Source organism: Trachurus japonicus, chromosome 13 (genome assembly GCF_045865225.1).
Source record: "Trachurus japonicus isolate A0001 chromosome 13, Traja_1.0".
NCBI lineage: Eukaryota > Metazoa > Chordata > Actinopteri > Carangiformes > Carangidae > Trachurus > Trachurus japonicus.
Window position 1 is genome coordinate 38,608,452 of NC_140919.1, and position 16,304 is coordinate 38,624,755.

Genomic DNA, 16,304 nt, shown 5'->3' on the forward strand with positions numbered 1-16,304 from the left:
TAAGCTTGTACTAAACTAAACCCAAGTTTCCCCAAGTGCTTGTGTTCCTAAGTGTGATAAATGTAATGCAATCGGTCTAACACAAATTTAGAACGGCTGCTCCATTGTCACCCTAAGCATGGGACTTTATAAAACCTCCCACCATGATTCAGCAACCAAACATAAGACTTCCTATGACTTTGCTGGCACAACCTTTGAGAGGGAGATGCTAAAAAAAACCCATAGGGACAGTCAGAAATATATGAAAAAAAAAACATTTATTATTCCTGAATATCAGAATACCACAAAGGCCAATGACAAAACCAAACACAGATCAGTGATGATTTACAGTAGAAGACCATTAATAGGTTCAGCCGGTGACTAACATGAGTACAATAAGTCTTGTCAGAAAGTTACTTCCTCATTGCCACCTACAGTAATAGCCTTTAGCCTAGCCCTTTCTCCAACACAGATCACTGGATAGTTTCACCCGAAGCAACAGCAGCCTACGAACGTGATTATTATTTATTGTTAACATTAGGAAGACCGACCGCTGAGGAAACTGAAACACGACTGCACTTGTAAATCCTTCAAAGCAACTCTGCAGCTGCTAATTTCCTACTTATCAATTACAGAATTTCTGAATAATCAGCAACATTAACACATATTCCATAACAGATGCACTTGTGGTTATCTCCGTGATCGACGGCTGCCACCTTTGAATGGGTTATCCTGAATCAAGAATTAAAAAAGAGAAAGAGATGAATACAAAAAATGATTAATACATTTTCCACAGACAACTGAAAAGTTAAGATAAAGAGTAGTTCATTTTTACTGAGTAAATATGAACTGGATTATATGATTTAAAGCATAAGGGTGCATTACTTTCAAATAAAATGTAAAATGTGTCTCTTATTACCTCATCATCATCGCTGTCATCAAATGCCACGCCTTTAGATGACTGGCTCTGGCTCTGAGAGCTGTTCCTAGTGAAGGACGACGACGCTGCTGCTGCTCTGTGGTAAGCAAGAAAAAGGCCCCGGTAAAAACAAGGAACAGTTTTCAAAATATGAGTGTTAAAGAACAAGAGAAAGAATATTTAGCTTCTGTGTTTGTCCCCGCATTTTTTTTGTCACCTGAAAGGCTGGACTAAACAGAAACAAACTTACCTTGGAGGTGGTCGGGCAGCTTTCGTTACTGGGATATCGTCATCTGAGTCATCAATGGTCAACTGAAGATGGATAAAGGAAGGTACAGGTCACATCCATGTCAAAATAAGGGGGTGTGTTAAGTGTTTGAGTGTGGTGTCATTGAACCTACTTCCTCTGCTGTGTAAGATGTGGCGGCTTTACTCCGAGACGGCCTCTGGGACGACGCTTGAAATGCTGAAGAATCAGGTGTAAAGAAGGAGTCGAGGTGAAAGAAAAGGAAGAAAGTGAAAGATGGGGAGTATGGAGGAGTGATAATACAGAAGGCAACGCTGATGAAATAAAATAAGATTTCTGTGCATTCTCTACCGTATCAGTATGTCCACAAATCATCACGCTCACACACACACATTAACTCACACTCTCTTACCTTGCATAATGCTTTTGCTTTGGGTTGCTGCTGGGGCTCTCTGGGAACGACCCCGTGCTGGTTTGGGTTCAGAGGTAGTTGCACCTAAAAGAACAGATGAACAGAGGGACAAGAATTTAGGGTTGAAAAACAACACACCCGATTCCTCACTGCAGGATTTGCTTTGTGCTGTACTGTACATCACAAAAAGAGTATCACACATGTTCTATGCTGACTGACTTACTAACTCCTAAACTACGATAACCTATTTGACATCTTTGTCTAGCCAGCTCTGTTGTGTTAAAAGAGTGTAATCCTGATCTGAGGTCATTAGACTGCCCTCTGCTGGATAAAGTGTGTGACTGAACAATATCAACATGTGAGCCTCAAACAAATATGAGAACCCCATTTTTGTTAGTGTTAAACTGCACGTTATAATATTAGTCTTGTTATCTTTTTTAATTGCTGTACTACGGTAATCATAGCTTATCAGATGGTGAGTTAACCTCTGCTATAGATGTAACCCATTAGATGGCAGGATGCCCACCTAGTGATCTGCAGCCTTATCAGCTGCTGTGTGCAGAGAACATAAGGATCACTGGACATTTCTGCATTGTCCTTATGTAATTATCTAGTCAGTGATGATCACACCTTGGAACATCATTTTACCATTGTGTGTCGGCCTGTATTTCTATTCGCACTTCAAATTTGTGACAAATACAAAATGATAACTCGCCTCTTCCTCGGCCGCCCCGTCCCCTGCCTCCTCGCCCTCTTCCTCGCGTGGGGGGAGGGAACGGGGTCGATTCCTCATCAGAGTCCATAGTGACATCGGTCGTTTCGTTGGAAGGGTCCTCACCACGCTCCAAACGGTGAGCTTTGGCTCTGCTCATAGCCTGGGAAAAAATAAATAAATAAATGAAGAAACAAATAAAGAAACAAATGCCTGTGAGCATTTCACACACTTACCTCTTGGATCTCATTCTCCTCCTCAGCTGTGTTCTTTTTGGAGTCTCTGAATCGTTTGACCTGAAAATATAAATAAAAATCGACTCCAGTGAAGTCACACATTGAAACACACACTGACTGAATATCAGGGTTCTCACTCTTCTCTTGAAATCATTTCCCAGCACTTTTCCAGGACATTTCCAGCTGCTACACACTAACACATCCCCCGTCCCATTCCAAAATAAATAATAATCATAATAAACCAGACCAAACCAATATCATTCTCTCTCCCAGAAGTCGGATTTAAAGCTATGCAGTCTTTGGCTCTTACTTATCTATGAAATAATATCTTACATGCTTAGAAATTAAGACAAATTTATCATAGAACAATGCAAAAACATGTTGTTTTTGTTTTTAAACCACACCTAAAACAGCTCCCTGTCACTATCTATCTGTCCCTCATCAGAGAAGACAACAGGTCCAATACTGGAAACACTCATCAACTCAATATCGCTAGTTTTCTCACTAGAAACTTCTTTGGGAAAGAAATCCTTGTTGGGGTCTGAAAAAGTCAAATAAAGCTCTGGTAGCTGATGTCATGATGTGATAAAATAATAATTTTCCAGGACAACTCAAGCTTTTCCAGGACATTTGACTATTTTTCTCAATTTCCATGTGTTTTCCATGACTGGAAAATTGGTCAACCATTTTCCAGGTTTTCCAGGACGCGTGGGAACCCTGAATATGTACAGACTGATGGTAAACGGCTGTGCTCCTCACCTCTGCGTCAATATCCTGTTCCGTAATTACTCCTCTGGCCTGCAGGTGGCGCTGTGTCTTCTCCAGCTGGTAAGTGATCAGCTCCTGGATGGCATCTTTCTCATCTTTGTCTACAAACTCCTGAATGGCCTTTCCCATGCCCTGCTCGGTCAGCAGGGACAGCTGCACCGTCTGTGAAGATATGCACATACACTTTTCAAGAGAATACAAAGGCAAACCAGCAGATGAAAACAACTGTCAACACGTGACAGTAAATCCAGGTATGTACAGTACCTGTTCGGCCGCCTCAAAGTACTGTTTGACCAGGTCCTCCACTCTAAGCCCCTCAACTGCTGTGGTTTTTAACAGCTTGCTATAGTCTACATTGACTTCATCTATAAAGGACAAAAAATTCAACAGAGTCAAATGGTCAAGTCTATACAATCTATGGTATAAACTGTGTATTCGGGTGTGTATTTATTCAACCCATGCAGACCTTTGATGCCCTCCTTCTGCTCACGCCGTCTGAGAAAGTGAACGAGGTCTTTTGGGTTGGCCACGCGGTCTACAAACTTCTGACTGAAGCGAGAGGTGTTGAACGCGTCAAAACCTCCACTGTAGTCCACCTGGAGGAAGCAGAGATGTTAAAATGATAGTTCAACATTTTGGCAAATTGGCCCATTGACATAATCCCTCCAAAATGTTGAACTATCCCTTTAAAGAATTTGAATCCAGGGTAAATATGAAGTTGTGTGTGTCTTTCTTACTCTCAGGCGAATGAGAGGTTTCTCTGGGGTGAGCGGACTTCCAAGTCTTTCTCTCTCAGCTTCCTCTAACATCTCCATGACCTACAGAAAGACCAGGTGGGACAAGTGGGTAATAAATACTGGACTGGCTCTCTGGTGTTTGATTGTGACTTCAGGTTTACCTTGGCGTAGCACAAGTCCTCCACCCTCTTTGTGACCTGTGGCGTGTCGGGTGTGAATAGGTCTTCGTAGTCAGCCAGCACCACGTCCTGGATGAAGAACTGACGCACCGTCTTCAGGGGGATTTTCTGCAGGTTCATCTTACGGCCCTTTACCCTCAGGAGCCCAATGTGCCTAGATACACACACAATAGTGGTTTTAGCTACTTGATCGTTTTAAAACACATTCAGAATAGAGATACTATTGTTCACTTTGTGTGTGTATTTATTTGTACTTCTTGGTAGCCTCTCCAGGGGACAGGGATGTCGCCACAGAGCTGCCAGGCTGGGTCACATAGAAGAGTTGCTGCTCATTTCTGGTTGGTGCTATCAAACATTCATGCTCATGACCCCACACCACCAGGTCAAGAAAATCGTCCAGGAACTGCTCAGGAATATAATTTGTGGGGCCGTGCTTACTCCTAGACAGAAAACACACACAGGAAAGATAAAACAAAACCCCCAAAACATTTTAGATAATGTAATTTTGTAAGAAGTATTTATAACGATGCAATCAAAACATATACACCTCTGAACAAAGCATCATGAGCTAACCTATTATTTCCCCACTGGATCATGTGTGCTTCCAAAATGACTTATATATTTCTTTATTTCAGACTCTGGGTCCATAGCAAAAAATACTTAAAAGACTTAAAATGTGTTATTATAAGACGTTAATTTACAAGTATTGCCTCCTAATGGATTTCCAACATGTACACACCTGTTCTGGTGGATGGTGAAGAGGTTAAACCACTCATCTTGTTCTTCTTTGGGGCGAAGCATGGTTACCTGGTTGTTGACAAACATCCTGTACAAGCGTTCATCCGGGATTGAACCTACACACACATACACAGGCAAACACAATTTAGACTGAAGGACATTTTCCCTATTATTAACCCTAAGAAAATAAGAAATACATACGCACCGAGACCATATAAGGCCAGCTTGGTGCTGCCTTTCTGCATGAGAATTGGACTAATCTCTATCTTTTCCACAGAGTGGGAGTGACCAAAGTGATTGACCAGACCAGAGGCACTTAGAAGATCCAGCGCACACAGACCTTCAGCCTGGGAGAAAAAGGGGCGCCATTACAAACACACAAGCACAAGGCACACAGACCCACACATGCTTGCATATTAGTGTGATATAATAATTTAACCAATGCTGGAAGCAACTCACCCCAGTTGGGTCATCATGGTTGCCATGGATACTGAACACAGGAATCGAGATGTTCAGGTTTTCATCCTGATAGTTAACCCAGGGGAACCTGCAACACATTGACACGAATATAACAACATAAATAAAACATTAGTAGTTCAACATTTTGGTAAATTCACCTATTGCCATAATCCCTATAGTTTTAGGAATAGGTTCATTACCTATAATTGTCAGTGCATGTTGTTTTGACATCCGCGGGGCAGAGATGTGAGCTGCTCAGCAAAACAATGGGTCCCCTGTCCCTCAAAACTCAGCAAATACACAATCCAACAACTCTAAAGGACAAGTGGTGACCTGCACATTCACCACGCTATGAAATAATTATGTAAAGTTACGAGTTGTTTTCGAGGCAAATGCATAGCCGGAACTACATTCCAGACACAGTTGCTGGGCGGAGTGATTTCAAAAGTGCAAGTCGTTTTGAAGTTGTTGGATTGTGTATTTGATGAGTTTTGGGGGACAGGGGATCATACTGCCTTCACTGAGCAGCTAGCATCTCTGCCTCTGCCGGATCTCAAAACAACAACACGCTAGGGATTATGGCAAAAGGCGAATTTGCCAAAATGTTGAACTATCCCTTTAACAGTAATGGTCAAATGGAATAACCACACAGAAAGACAGAAAGACTGACTGGGATGTGTTGAAGTTGACAGCCTGGTCACTGAGGACATTGAAGAGTATGGGTGTATCTCCCATGCAGTATTCTCTGAGCATGGTGATGCATCTGTGGAGGCATCGGCGAGTTGGCTTGTTCTCATGGAACAAATCTCCACCCAGCAGGATGAAATCTACCTGTAAGCACATCACTGTTCAATACGAAATAAAAAAATACTGCATAAAATAATTCAGTCCATTCAAGCCGAAACAGATATACACACACTTCATCTACATACCTGATTTGTCTTGGCACATTTTAAGATCTCATCCAGTGCGGTATAAGAGTCATTGCCACGGATCGCATCCTTCTCAAGGTAACCAAGGTGAACATCTGTAGCGATCAGGATCTTGAAGGTATCCTCGTCATCCCTAAAAAAAACACAAAAAAAACAGCACACAATACAATCAATCGACAAAAAGATATATTTAAGATTAGTTTATTCTGAACTTGCCTGGATATACTTGCACATCAGACAATTTGTACATGGTCTGAATATAAACACCATGCATAGACAAGTCACCAGGCAGAAAGTTTTCGCAGCTGTTGATTGGTAACCAGAACAATAACATTATAATTTATCTTAAAAAGGGTAGAAGTTGAATGGACTCACATTGTGTTCTCCGACGACATGATGAGGTGAGAAAATGACAGGTTTAATACACCAGGCAGGTTGTCATCAAAAGCCTTATCCTGTGGAAAACACATAAAGATGACGTTTTCTGTCTAGAAAATGACATTAGTTTCTTTTCGATTAATTTCAGAGATGCTGCTATACAACAAGACTGCTATTTACGCAAAACGTGTAAATACTATGGTTAAGTTAGTGAAGCCAGCACACTCTAAATATTCCTTTGATGTTTCTTTATTGTAGGACAGTCTGCTGCTGTAGCCGTGCACCTCTACAAGATTTAACTTTTTTTTGGGTGAGTGCTCGCTTCTTCCTTTCGTTTTTAAGTTAGTGAAGGGTTCACCTACAGTAAGTAACAGGATCGTCACAGACTCTTTGCTGTAGAAGCCACGTTATTATCAATAACAACTGCATTACAAACTAGCATTGCGTCGTATTGAGTGACCGCTAGCTAACTTATTATCCGTCAGTACAGGGGTAGCTAACAGCAGCATGTAACTGAATGACACGATAAGTAACAGCGAGACTGGTGAGTTAGCTTCAAGAGGTCCTGGCTGCAGACCTCCGCTGTGAGGTCGCTTCCGGTGCAGGCTCCACTCTCAAGCCGCCTCCACTGTGAGGCCGCTACCGCGGCAGGCTACTCACAAGCCACCGTCACTATCAGGACAGGAAATGCACGGGATACGTTTCAAAATAAAATCGCAAGTACACTTCCGGTTGAATCGCTCTCCTCACAAAAGCATGAATTAGTAAAAATATGATGTAAAATCGATCAATTGCTATAGTATATATAAAATAAATCTTTTGATATGGACAATTGAAGCATTAGCCTTTGTCTTTTTCAAAACAATTCTCATTAATGATTGCCATATTATGTAGACTCTATAGCATACACTGCTGCTTAACTGTACAACTTATCATTATGAAAAACAAACGGTGGGTGATAATCGGGCTCAATTGTCTTTGTGGCCTACTATAAAGCTTAGGATCTTGAAAAGAGGCCAAAATAGTTGATCAATGAAAACAATGTAGGGCAGGTATAACATTAGGTCAGTGCACAAATTTAAGTTATTACTCATATTCATAAGCCAACATCTCATAAGCTGGTCATAGGCCTATAAGTTTTATTGTGTACTATTACTTCACTGGCTTTTCAATATCATTTAACTTTGACTTTATTGCACTGCTGTTTTACTTTTTTTTCTTCAATTTGTTTTTCTGTTGTATCATTCTGTATTTTTATTCATAAACCACCATACATTTCGAATAGTTTCAAATAGTTTGGTTCTATGTCTATGCTAATGTTCTTGTGCTGCTGGAACACCTAAGTACCACTAGATACAACCCCTCTTGATATCTACAGTATAATCCAAGTGAATTATTAAGTGATCAAAGAGAAAAAACATTAAAAAAACACCAAGTCACAACATGATCAATGTTCTGTAGCCCTTTATTTCCAGAACACAAGTCACTCATCTGTGTGACATTCACAGTAGGCCATACAGTTTCTTTTGTCCATAATTTCTTCACAAAATGTCCACATGTCCTCAGGGGAGAAAAATGTAAATTTGAAGGGCTCCAGGATGGATTCCTTCTCATCGTCGTCCAGTTGTTCTGTCCAAATCCTCCCATACTGCAGAGCAGCCTCAGCCTGGTTCTCCTCCCCCATGCACAGAATATCAGGCAGGCCCACTTTGGCAGAGAACAATTGTTCATTGGCCTCAACCCACTCTGCTGCATGTCTGCAATCATGGAGAATACGATCTTCAACCGAAGTCCTATGGAAAAGACAGAAAGATGTCTGTACCATAGCTGCTGCACCAACAGTATCTGACCAATAGATACTGTGAAAAAGCTTACCCATTCCACTGGTGTGTCCTTGTCGGCAGGTCTGACTGAGACCTCAGCCTGCTGCTCTTCATCCTGAAAATATATATAGGCAAAATGATCAGTTGTAATATTCAAAACACAAGCTCCAAAAAGAAAAAAAGAAAAGATCCAGCAGTGCCCTCCTCGACATATTAGAGATCATGCAATCATCCAATCATGCATGATCTAGACACTTTATTTTTAAACTGCAGACAGAAGGTCTAACCTCAACTTGTGAATGGCATGTTCTTTAAAGCGACCCCACAATTGCAGTAAAATTGGAAAAAAGATTGGTAAAAAAAAAAATAGGGAAATAGAAATGCTGGTTTTCTGACCTGAAACAAAAGAAAAACTCAGATGGAACTCAAAACAAAAATTTAAATCTGACCTCAGTTATGTCATCCACCTTCCTTTTCATCAGCCTAAACACTGTGGCACCTCACCTCGCAGGAGGGCTTTTGATGCATCTGTCCAGTGGGCGAACAGCTTTCCATGGCTCAAAAATGATTAAACAATAGAAATAAATAAAACATTTCTTGCAACAATTTCAAGTCAATATCAAAATCTTTGCAGTCTCACCTTCCAAGGTCAAAGTTTTCCATAAGGATGATACACCACCACTGTCGCAAAAGTGGCATGTCCATCTGAAAAGTGAAGATAAAAAACAACAATAAGCCTCACACCATGTCATAAATGTTTTGTTGTTGTAATTTTGAGCTTACTTTGATTCCATGAATGAACTTACAATGGAAAAGTCATAGGGAGCATCCAGTGTGGTGTAAAAGGCATTCTAGGAATAAAACATAGTAATTTTAGTTTAATGCTGATATCTGTAACGCACACAGATTGCACAAATAATTAATACCATCAACATGAAGATGCCACAGTCAATCCCGTATGGTTGTCGTGGAAAACCCTAGATATCAGAAAGAAGTCAATTATGTAATTATTGTTTTTAACAGTATTTAAGTATTCAACTATTAATATATACATACTTTATACTCTTACCTGAATTTGTAATCCAGTTTTCTCTGTCCAGTTGCCAGGATTTAGTGACTGGGAAAGGTTTCTAAAACAGTTGCATTAAAAAGATAAATAATAGTAAATAATATAATGATAAATATGGGCTCTTTTCACATGCATCACTGGTTCCGATTCAGACAGACCATCCATGCATCCCTTTCCATGCAGTCACACTCCACACATTATTTCAAAAGGCTTTTTTTATGGTGCCAGTTTCTTGACTCAATTGTATGAAATACGTTAATGTTGGTAAATCTGTAAAACTAATATAAGATTTATAAGCATGATTTGATACACAAAACTACAATTGTACTTATGTTGCACCATAAAAAGGCTGTCACACAGATCTGAACATGACCTGGTTAAAAAACTAAATATGGAACTCTTTAGAACAGCTTTGGAACATGAACTCAAAAAGCAAACACAAAAAAAGTTTTTGTTAGTGACCTCATCAAGCTCCCTCATCTCCTTATCCACCAAATCCTAATGGTGCTTCAGCACATTTGGAGTCAAGAAAGACTATTTCTCTCTGTACTGGTTTCAAAACCTGTAATTGTAGTTAGTGACATTTGAACTCAACATTGTGTGAAAGTGCAGCACAACACAATACAACAACAGCACTGCAATAGAAAATGAAGATACTTTTGTTAATATTTGATATAAATTTTCTGTGACATGCAAACCACCTGTGACAGTAAGCATCACTACTTACAGAGAGCAGGAAATGCCCAGGTTTCCACACAGGAATGACAATGGCATCTCTGATTGAAGCATCATTCTAATACAAAGGAAAAGTTCAAAAGCAAACAGGTAAAATACACAAGAAATATAATCTGAATAAAATTCAGTAGGATAAGTTGCACTTACAGGTAAGCTTGCAAGTGGATCACACAATGTTGGTTTTCGCCAGGTTGGTACAATATATAGGAGGTCAGCAACAAAATGGTTTTCCCTGTGTAATACATTTCAAATGTGAGCAAAATATCCATAAAATATAAAAAGGAAAAGTATACTACGAAAACAATATTTTTGTGTTTTATACCTGTGATTGAGCAATTTTCTCAATAACTTCAAAGCACGCATTTCCTATCTGCAAACCAAACAAAAAACAAAAACTTGGCAGTGACATACAAACATGATTAGCTCACAATTAAAATGGGTTCAAATGTTAACTCACGGTTGATTCCATTTCCTTGTTCAATCCAAGCCCCCAGAAGTCAGCTCGGGTCAGGCAACTTTTTCTTGTTTTTACAATGAGCTCGCCCGCTTGGTTGTCAGTGTCCAATACGTATTTAAGCTGATTGTTGAAGAAGAAAAAAAAAAATCATAGCAAGCATATTTAAATTTATAAACATAGGATACATGGGTGGTAGGGCGTCAAGATGAGAAGCACGTATCTGTCTAATATATCACACAGCTGTTTTTTTCAAGAACACATACCAGCTGCTCTTGGGCAGGATGAAGCTTGAAGGACCATGATGATCGGCATGGTCTCACATTCTCACTTTTTGTGATCGTTTCACAATGTGGTCCACAGGCATTAGTGTCTATCAAAAAAGGAATTAACATAAAAATCTTGCCAATACTAATTTTGTGTTGATTTTAAAAAAACAACCAAAAAAAAAAACACCTACCTGTGTTTGGGTCAGTGGGGAGCACATGGAGCTGCTGAGATGTTCCAGCTACTGCAGGATGATGCTGTGTAGGCATATCAGGTGCTGGGGGTCCTGAGGTTTAAGAAATCATTATCAGGCAACATAAGCATTATATTTCCAATTACCACAAAGAAACAAAACATATGTCTTTAAAATACTTTTTACCAAATACTGCTTGTCCAAATTTGTCCAGTGTGATGTCTTGCAAACGATGCGACTCACGTCCTCTCTGTAGTTGCTTTTCTAAAAGCTGTACATTCGTTTTGTTGTTTCTGTGATGTATTAGGTTTCTCATCAAAAAAACGTGTGTTGAGGATGCCATGTTATTGAGGAAGTAGTTGTTTTTGCGCATACATGAAAAAAAGTTGTTCGGCACTTGGCTATTCAATGAACCCTGAAGTTCTGGAACCAGGTTGATCCTCCTCAAACACTTCCTGTGGGTCTTTGGTATTGGGCCTCATGGAATTTGTCATACAAGACATAGTGGTCTGGGGAGCCAGTGCATGGATGCCCATCTTTATCAGGATTCTGCAAACATTTCAGTCAGCCATGGTAGGGAGATCTTGAGTTTGTTCTGCTGAGCTGCTGTGATGTTCTGTGGTGTCGATGCAGCCAATCTCCCTTCATGTGGTTGGAAAGGTATCACAGTTGGACAACGTAGGTTGACATGAGTTGCCAGACCCCGAGCAAAGTCATAAACTGCGACATTTGGCAGATGTTTCCAGGATAGAAGGAGATCAGCAAAATCTCGTGGAGACTCTGCACGCAGGTTAAACTTTAAACTGTACACCACACCATGTGGGCAGAGAATCACTGACCACCCACCTTCAATGGAAAATTGAAGAAGAAAAAAAAATTAATAATAAATGAGCAAGAGCTCATCGTAGGTATTTATTGTGCAGTTAAATGTGACCCTTACCAGATGCTCCCCAGATTTTCTGGAATATCTTGTCGTATGAGTGTCGTGTCTTCATCTCTTGCCTAAGTCTAAGAATCAGATCCATCCGCGATCCCTTTGCATCCAAATTACAGGCCTTGCCACAGTTTACGCACAGTTGAAAACCTTTTGAAATACAGACATGAAAATAAAAGTAAGATGTTACTGCACAATGCAAATCAAACAAACATACATGCATACACAACAACTCTACCTTCCTGCTTCATGAGCTCATCCACCAGCCGGTCCTCTGACAACCATACTGACTTCAGCTTCAGTGGAGGACTTGGCAGAGGATGCTTTTTCAAATTCTGTGTTTAATGCCATCTCCGATTTACGTGTGTTCCTTCCTATCCATGGGCCCCAGTATTCATAACTAGGTCTTACACTGAAGCTGTTCTTTGCACGACCTGTGAAAAGTACACGTTACATTCTTAATATGCTACAGTGCATTGCATCATTAAGTTAGGGTAATTACTAATTTAAGGAAACATTAATATGTACATACTTTGGACAAAGCCACGGGAAATCATCTCCAGCTGTACAGAGTCCCAGAACTCTTCAATGTTGACTTCACCAGTGAAGTTCTCTGGGGCATCTTTAATGTCACTCACTGAAAAACAGTAATTAATTTAACTAGTTTTGAAAATACTATGATATAACTCCCACCCAACACACAAGACACTGTGACTTACCAGGGAAGTTGAACACTCCTTTTTTGTGTAAGTCCATAACAACTACTGGAGGATAGTAGCCACAGCAAACACAAGAAAAGGAGTAGTCATGGCTTGTCAATGCCTCAAAGTGGCAGTATGCATGCAGAACTGCATCTCTGTCAGGAATTGTCACCTTTCTTAGGCCTTCAATTGCATTTACTACCTTGGATACTGAGACGTTGTTCTATAGAAGAGGCAAAAACAAAACAAAAAAAACATGTTTACGTAAGATTTATGAAGACAAAATATACCCACACACATATTTAAGTATTTGTCATAAAAAATATACTGTACATACCTGTAGGTTAAGTCTCAGGTATACACAAAGTTCCAGGGTCAATATTGTATGGTCATCAAAGTTATGTAGAACCGTCTTGCCATTCCTGGTACCTATAGGTTATGTGACACACTGGACATCGCCGGAAATAGGTCGATACATCTGGTGTAAATAAATCATGAATATATCATTAGCATTGTTACATTCTCTTACAAACTGCCATAATAGCAGACAAAACACAAATTACTTACTTTCAATTACACCATTCATGGTGATTATCCTGGCCTTTCTGGAGATTCTTGATGACTCTTCAAGATTTACAGGTCCTGGACAGAGTGCACAAACTGTCTCTGCTGGCTGCAACTCTGTGACATAGTCTGTGAGTGCTTTTGGTTTTATAACGTCATCTGGCAGGTTAGCTGGAAGTTTTTTATGTCCGTATATATACTCTACAAGTCGTTTGAAGACTTCTGCTGATGGTGGATAGACAGTATCTGGGTGCTTTTTTGGTGTACTGGTGCTGGTTTCCTCTGTTTCTGAACACATCGGGGTTGGTTTGAAATAAATGCCATTTGCTTATGTTTTTGTGGGACACATGACATCCTTGGTTTGGCACAAGGGCAATGCCATGTGTTTGCTGATGAATTGTATGTTACAAATATCCTCCCGAGGCGACTGTAATAGTGTAAAGTTGGCTCATGGACTGAAAAACAAAAGTGCTTTGAGCTTTTCCTCAAATGACACCTGAACACAGAGAGGGACGTGTGCTGCCTGTGCATTTTCTTGCCTTTTAATACAGGTTGACTTTTTTGCGTCACCAAAAAATTTTAAGCGCACCATCTCTGATAAATATCTTCTCTAAGGCATTCTTCAGTGGCTATGTCTGTACTGTATTGCAAAGAGCGGATGTGTTCACAGTGTGTAAAAATTAATCCACTTCGTGATGCCATTTTGGATTACTGCTTGCATTCTTCCAACTCACAACTGAAACCTTGTGTACTCGTCAACCCCAGGTTTTTGCTCTGTACATGTATGGGGATTGAAAAGCCATGTCCTCCTTTTTGGACTGCAGAGATCCCATTTTTGGCATCCACACAGACACTCCTTAAATTATCACTTTCTGTTACATCCTTCGGTTTCTTGGGGTGCTTCCTCTGGATGTGTTTGGCCAAGTTTCTCTTCAAACAAATAACTGAACAGAGGGGACATTGGACCTGTTTCAGTTTGGTTTTTGGACCTTGAGTCTCTTGGGTGGTATGTACAACAGAAGAGGAAACCAAAGGAGAAGATGATGTCATTATGTGGGTCTGCTGAGGGGTGGATGGTAGATGTTTGAATTGATTGGGCAGAGGGAATGGTACATGTGGTTGTATCCTGTTGCACAAGAAGGTCTGGAGATGGGGATATTATGGTTGGTGGAAGCAGAGGAATGGATGCAGCAGACGAACTTGGTTGCAGGGAGGGCAAGGATGAATCCTGACTCTGTTTGGACTGGGCAGCAGCTGAGGTGGAAGATGGTTGTATGGGACAAGACTTTAAGTGTGCTTGCATGTCTGTCCTTCTAACAACAGTTTTGTCACATATTGGACAATGATAATGTCCCCCATTCCTGCAGTTCAAATTGCAGCGGCAGATCTTCTTATCTAAGAGTAAGTACAGAAAATGTTTATAATTAGACAATGTCAAAAAGGCACTTGATCGCTCGCACACATACGTGTGTGTGTGTGTGTGTGTGTGTGTGTGTGTGTGTGTGTGTGTGTGTGTGTGTGTGTGTGTGTGTGTGCACACATGTGTATGTTTAATCTAAAATGCAATGGCATTACCTTGAAATGCAATAGCATTTTTAATATGAGCCTCCAAATGCCGCTGAAGTCTGGCTGGTTGGCTTGGCTTGAACATGCCTTTGGGGCAAAGGGGGCAGTGAAACTGACTGCAGCATGTTGTGCAGCGTTCCACTGCAGGCTTTTCATCACGCAGGATGATTGAATGATGCATCTAAAAAGGATATAGAATGCATCATGTGTTTGAATGATAGTACGTGAACTTCAATTCAAATTAATTAATACAGCCTGCAAACTTAGATTGTATTTGCTTACAGGTAAAATGGCCACTTGCACCAGGTAGTGTAAATGAGGCCTTACTTCTGTAGAAGAATTAATAATGACCAAGAAAATGCTGCAGTGCGGGTTAATGTCCAGCATTCAAAAACGTAGTTAAGTGACAGTGGCTATAACAAGACACTTAATCTAGTAAGTTATGTTAGAAGCAAAATGTACTCAAGTATCAAAAACAAACACATGACACATTAAAAAAAGGGTCCCTGAGAACTTACGGTGTTGATGCTAACCGCCATTGGAGAAAGCTAACTTTGGCGTTATCTAACTTCAAAACGACAACACAAACCGACATGTAACATCCAGTAATTTGCATCATTAATGACTTCTATAACGTTACTATTTTACGGCACCGATATTGATGAAGAACACAAGAAATCATGTATTTACTTACTCTGTGTACGCAAAATCAGCAACTCACCGGCGCTCCTCTGGACATTGACTGACACGCTGGTGTCACTCGGTTTAAATGGCGGATGCAATCGACATTAAACTTCCTCACTCCCCCCTGCCCCGCCCCGCCCCCCGCCCCCCAAAAAAGTCCGTACTTCCCGTCCTGACCGTCCTGACAGTGGAGGCGTCCTGACAGTGGAGCCTGCACCGGAAGCGACCTCACAGCGGAGGCCTGCAGCCAGGTGCCTCTCGTTAGCTTTCACTTTGCTAGGAGCTCATTGGTTATCTATTAGATAACTAACTCCACTAAGCAATTTATTTTCTTTTTTTTACAGATTCGGTTGTCCTAACTTATAATTAGCATGCACATTTAACTTTGACAACTGTTTATTATAAGCTATATATTGTGGAAATGCTTCAGGTAAGCTACCCACCTCCTCCGAAGTCCAACAACTACCTACCAAACATGCCAGAAAATCCCGGCAACTCTTGCAAACCTCCTCCCCGCCCCTCACAAAGGGCTCAGGGTTATTGTAGTTCAACCCTGAAGCATCCTCGTTCTGAACCGAAGGCTCTCCGCGTAGGAAAAACTACACTTCCGGTTTAGCG

General features: G+C 40.6%; 1 protein-coding gene and 1 long non-coding RNA gene across 2 annotated transcripts; both read right to left on the reverse strand.

The window, feature by feature from the left end:
* Positions 1-234: 234 nt before the first annotated feature.
* mre11a (MRE11 homolog A, double strand break repair nuclease) lies at positions 235-16,180 on the reverse strand. The gene is made up of 20 exons (XM_085796471.1): positions 16,130-16,180; positions 6,694-6,773; positions 6,319-6,451; positions 6,057-6,217; positions 5,387-5,474; positions 5,133-5,274; positions 4,929-5,043; positions 4,444-4,629; positions 4,172-4,343; positions 4,011-4,091; positions 3,740-3,869; positions 3,538-3,638; positions 3,265-3,435; positions 2,506-2,565; positions 2,273-2,432; positions 1,558-1,641; positions 1,300-1,364; positions 1,149-1,210; positions 899-995; positions 235-711 (listed from the first exon to the last, which is right to left on the reverse strand). Exons 2-20 carry the CDS (start codon positions 6,711-6,713, stop codon positions 670-672), a joined length of 2,070 nt encoding a protein of 689 aa, XP_085652597.1. The 5' UTR covers positions 6,714-6,773; positions 16,130-16,180; the 3' UTR covers positions 235-669.
* Positions 10,781-11,331, reverse strand: LOC146976588 (uncharacterized). The gene is made up of 3 exons (XR_015037399.1): positions 11,238-11,331; positions 11,044-11,150; positions 10,781-10,900 (listed from the first exon to the last, which is right to left on the reverse strand). It is a non-coding gene; the product is annotated as an uncharacterized LOC146976588 (long non-coding RNA).
* Positions 16,181-16,304: the final 124 nt, after the last annotated feature.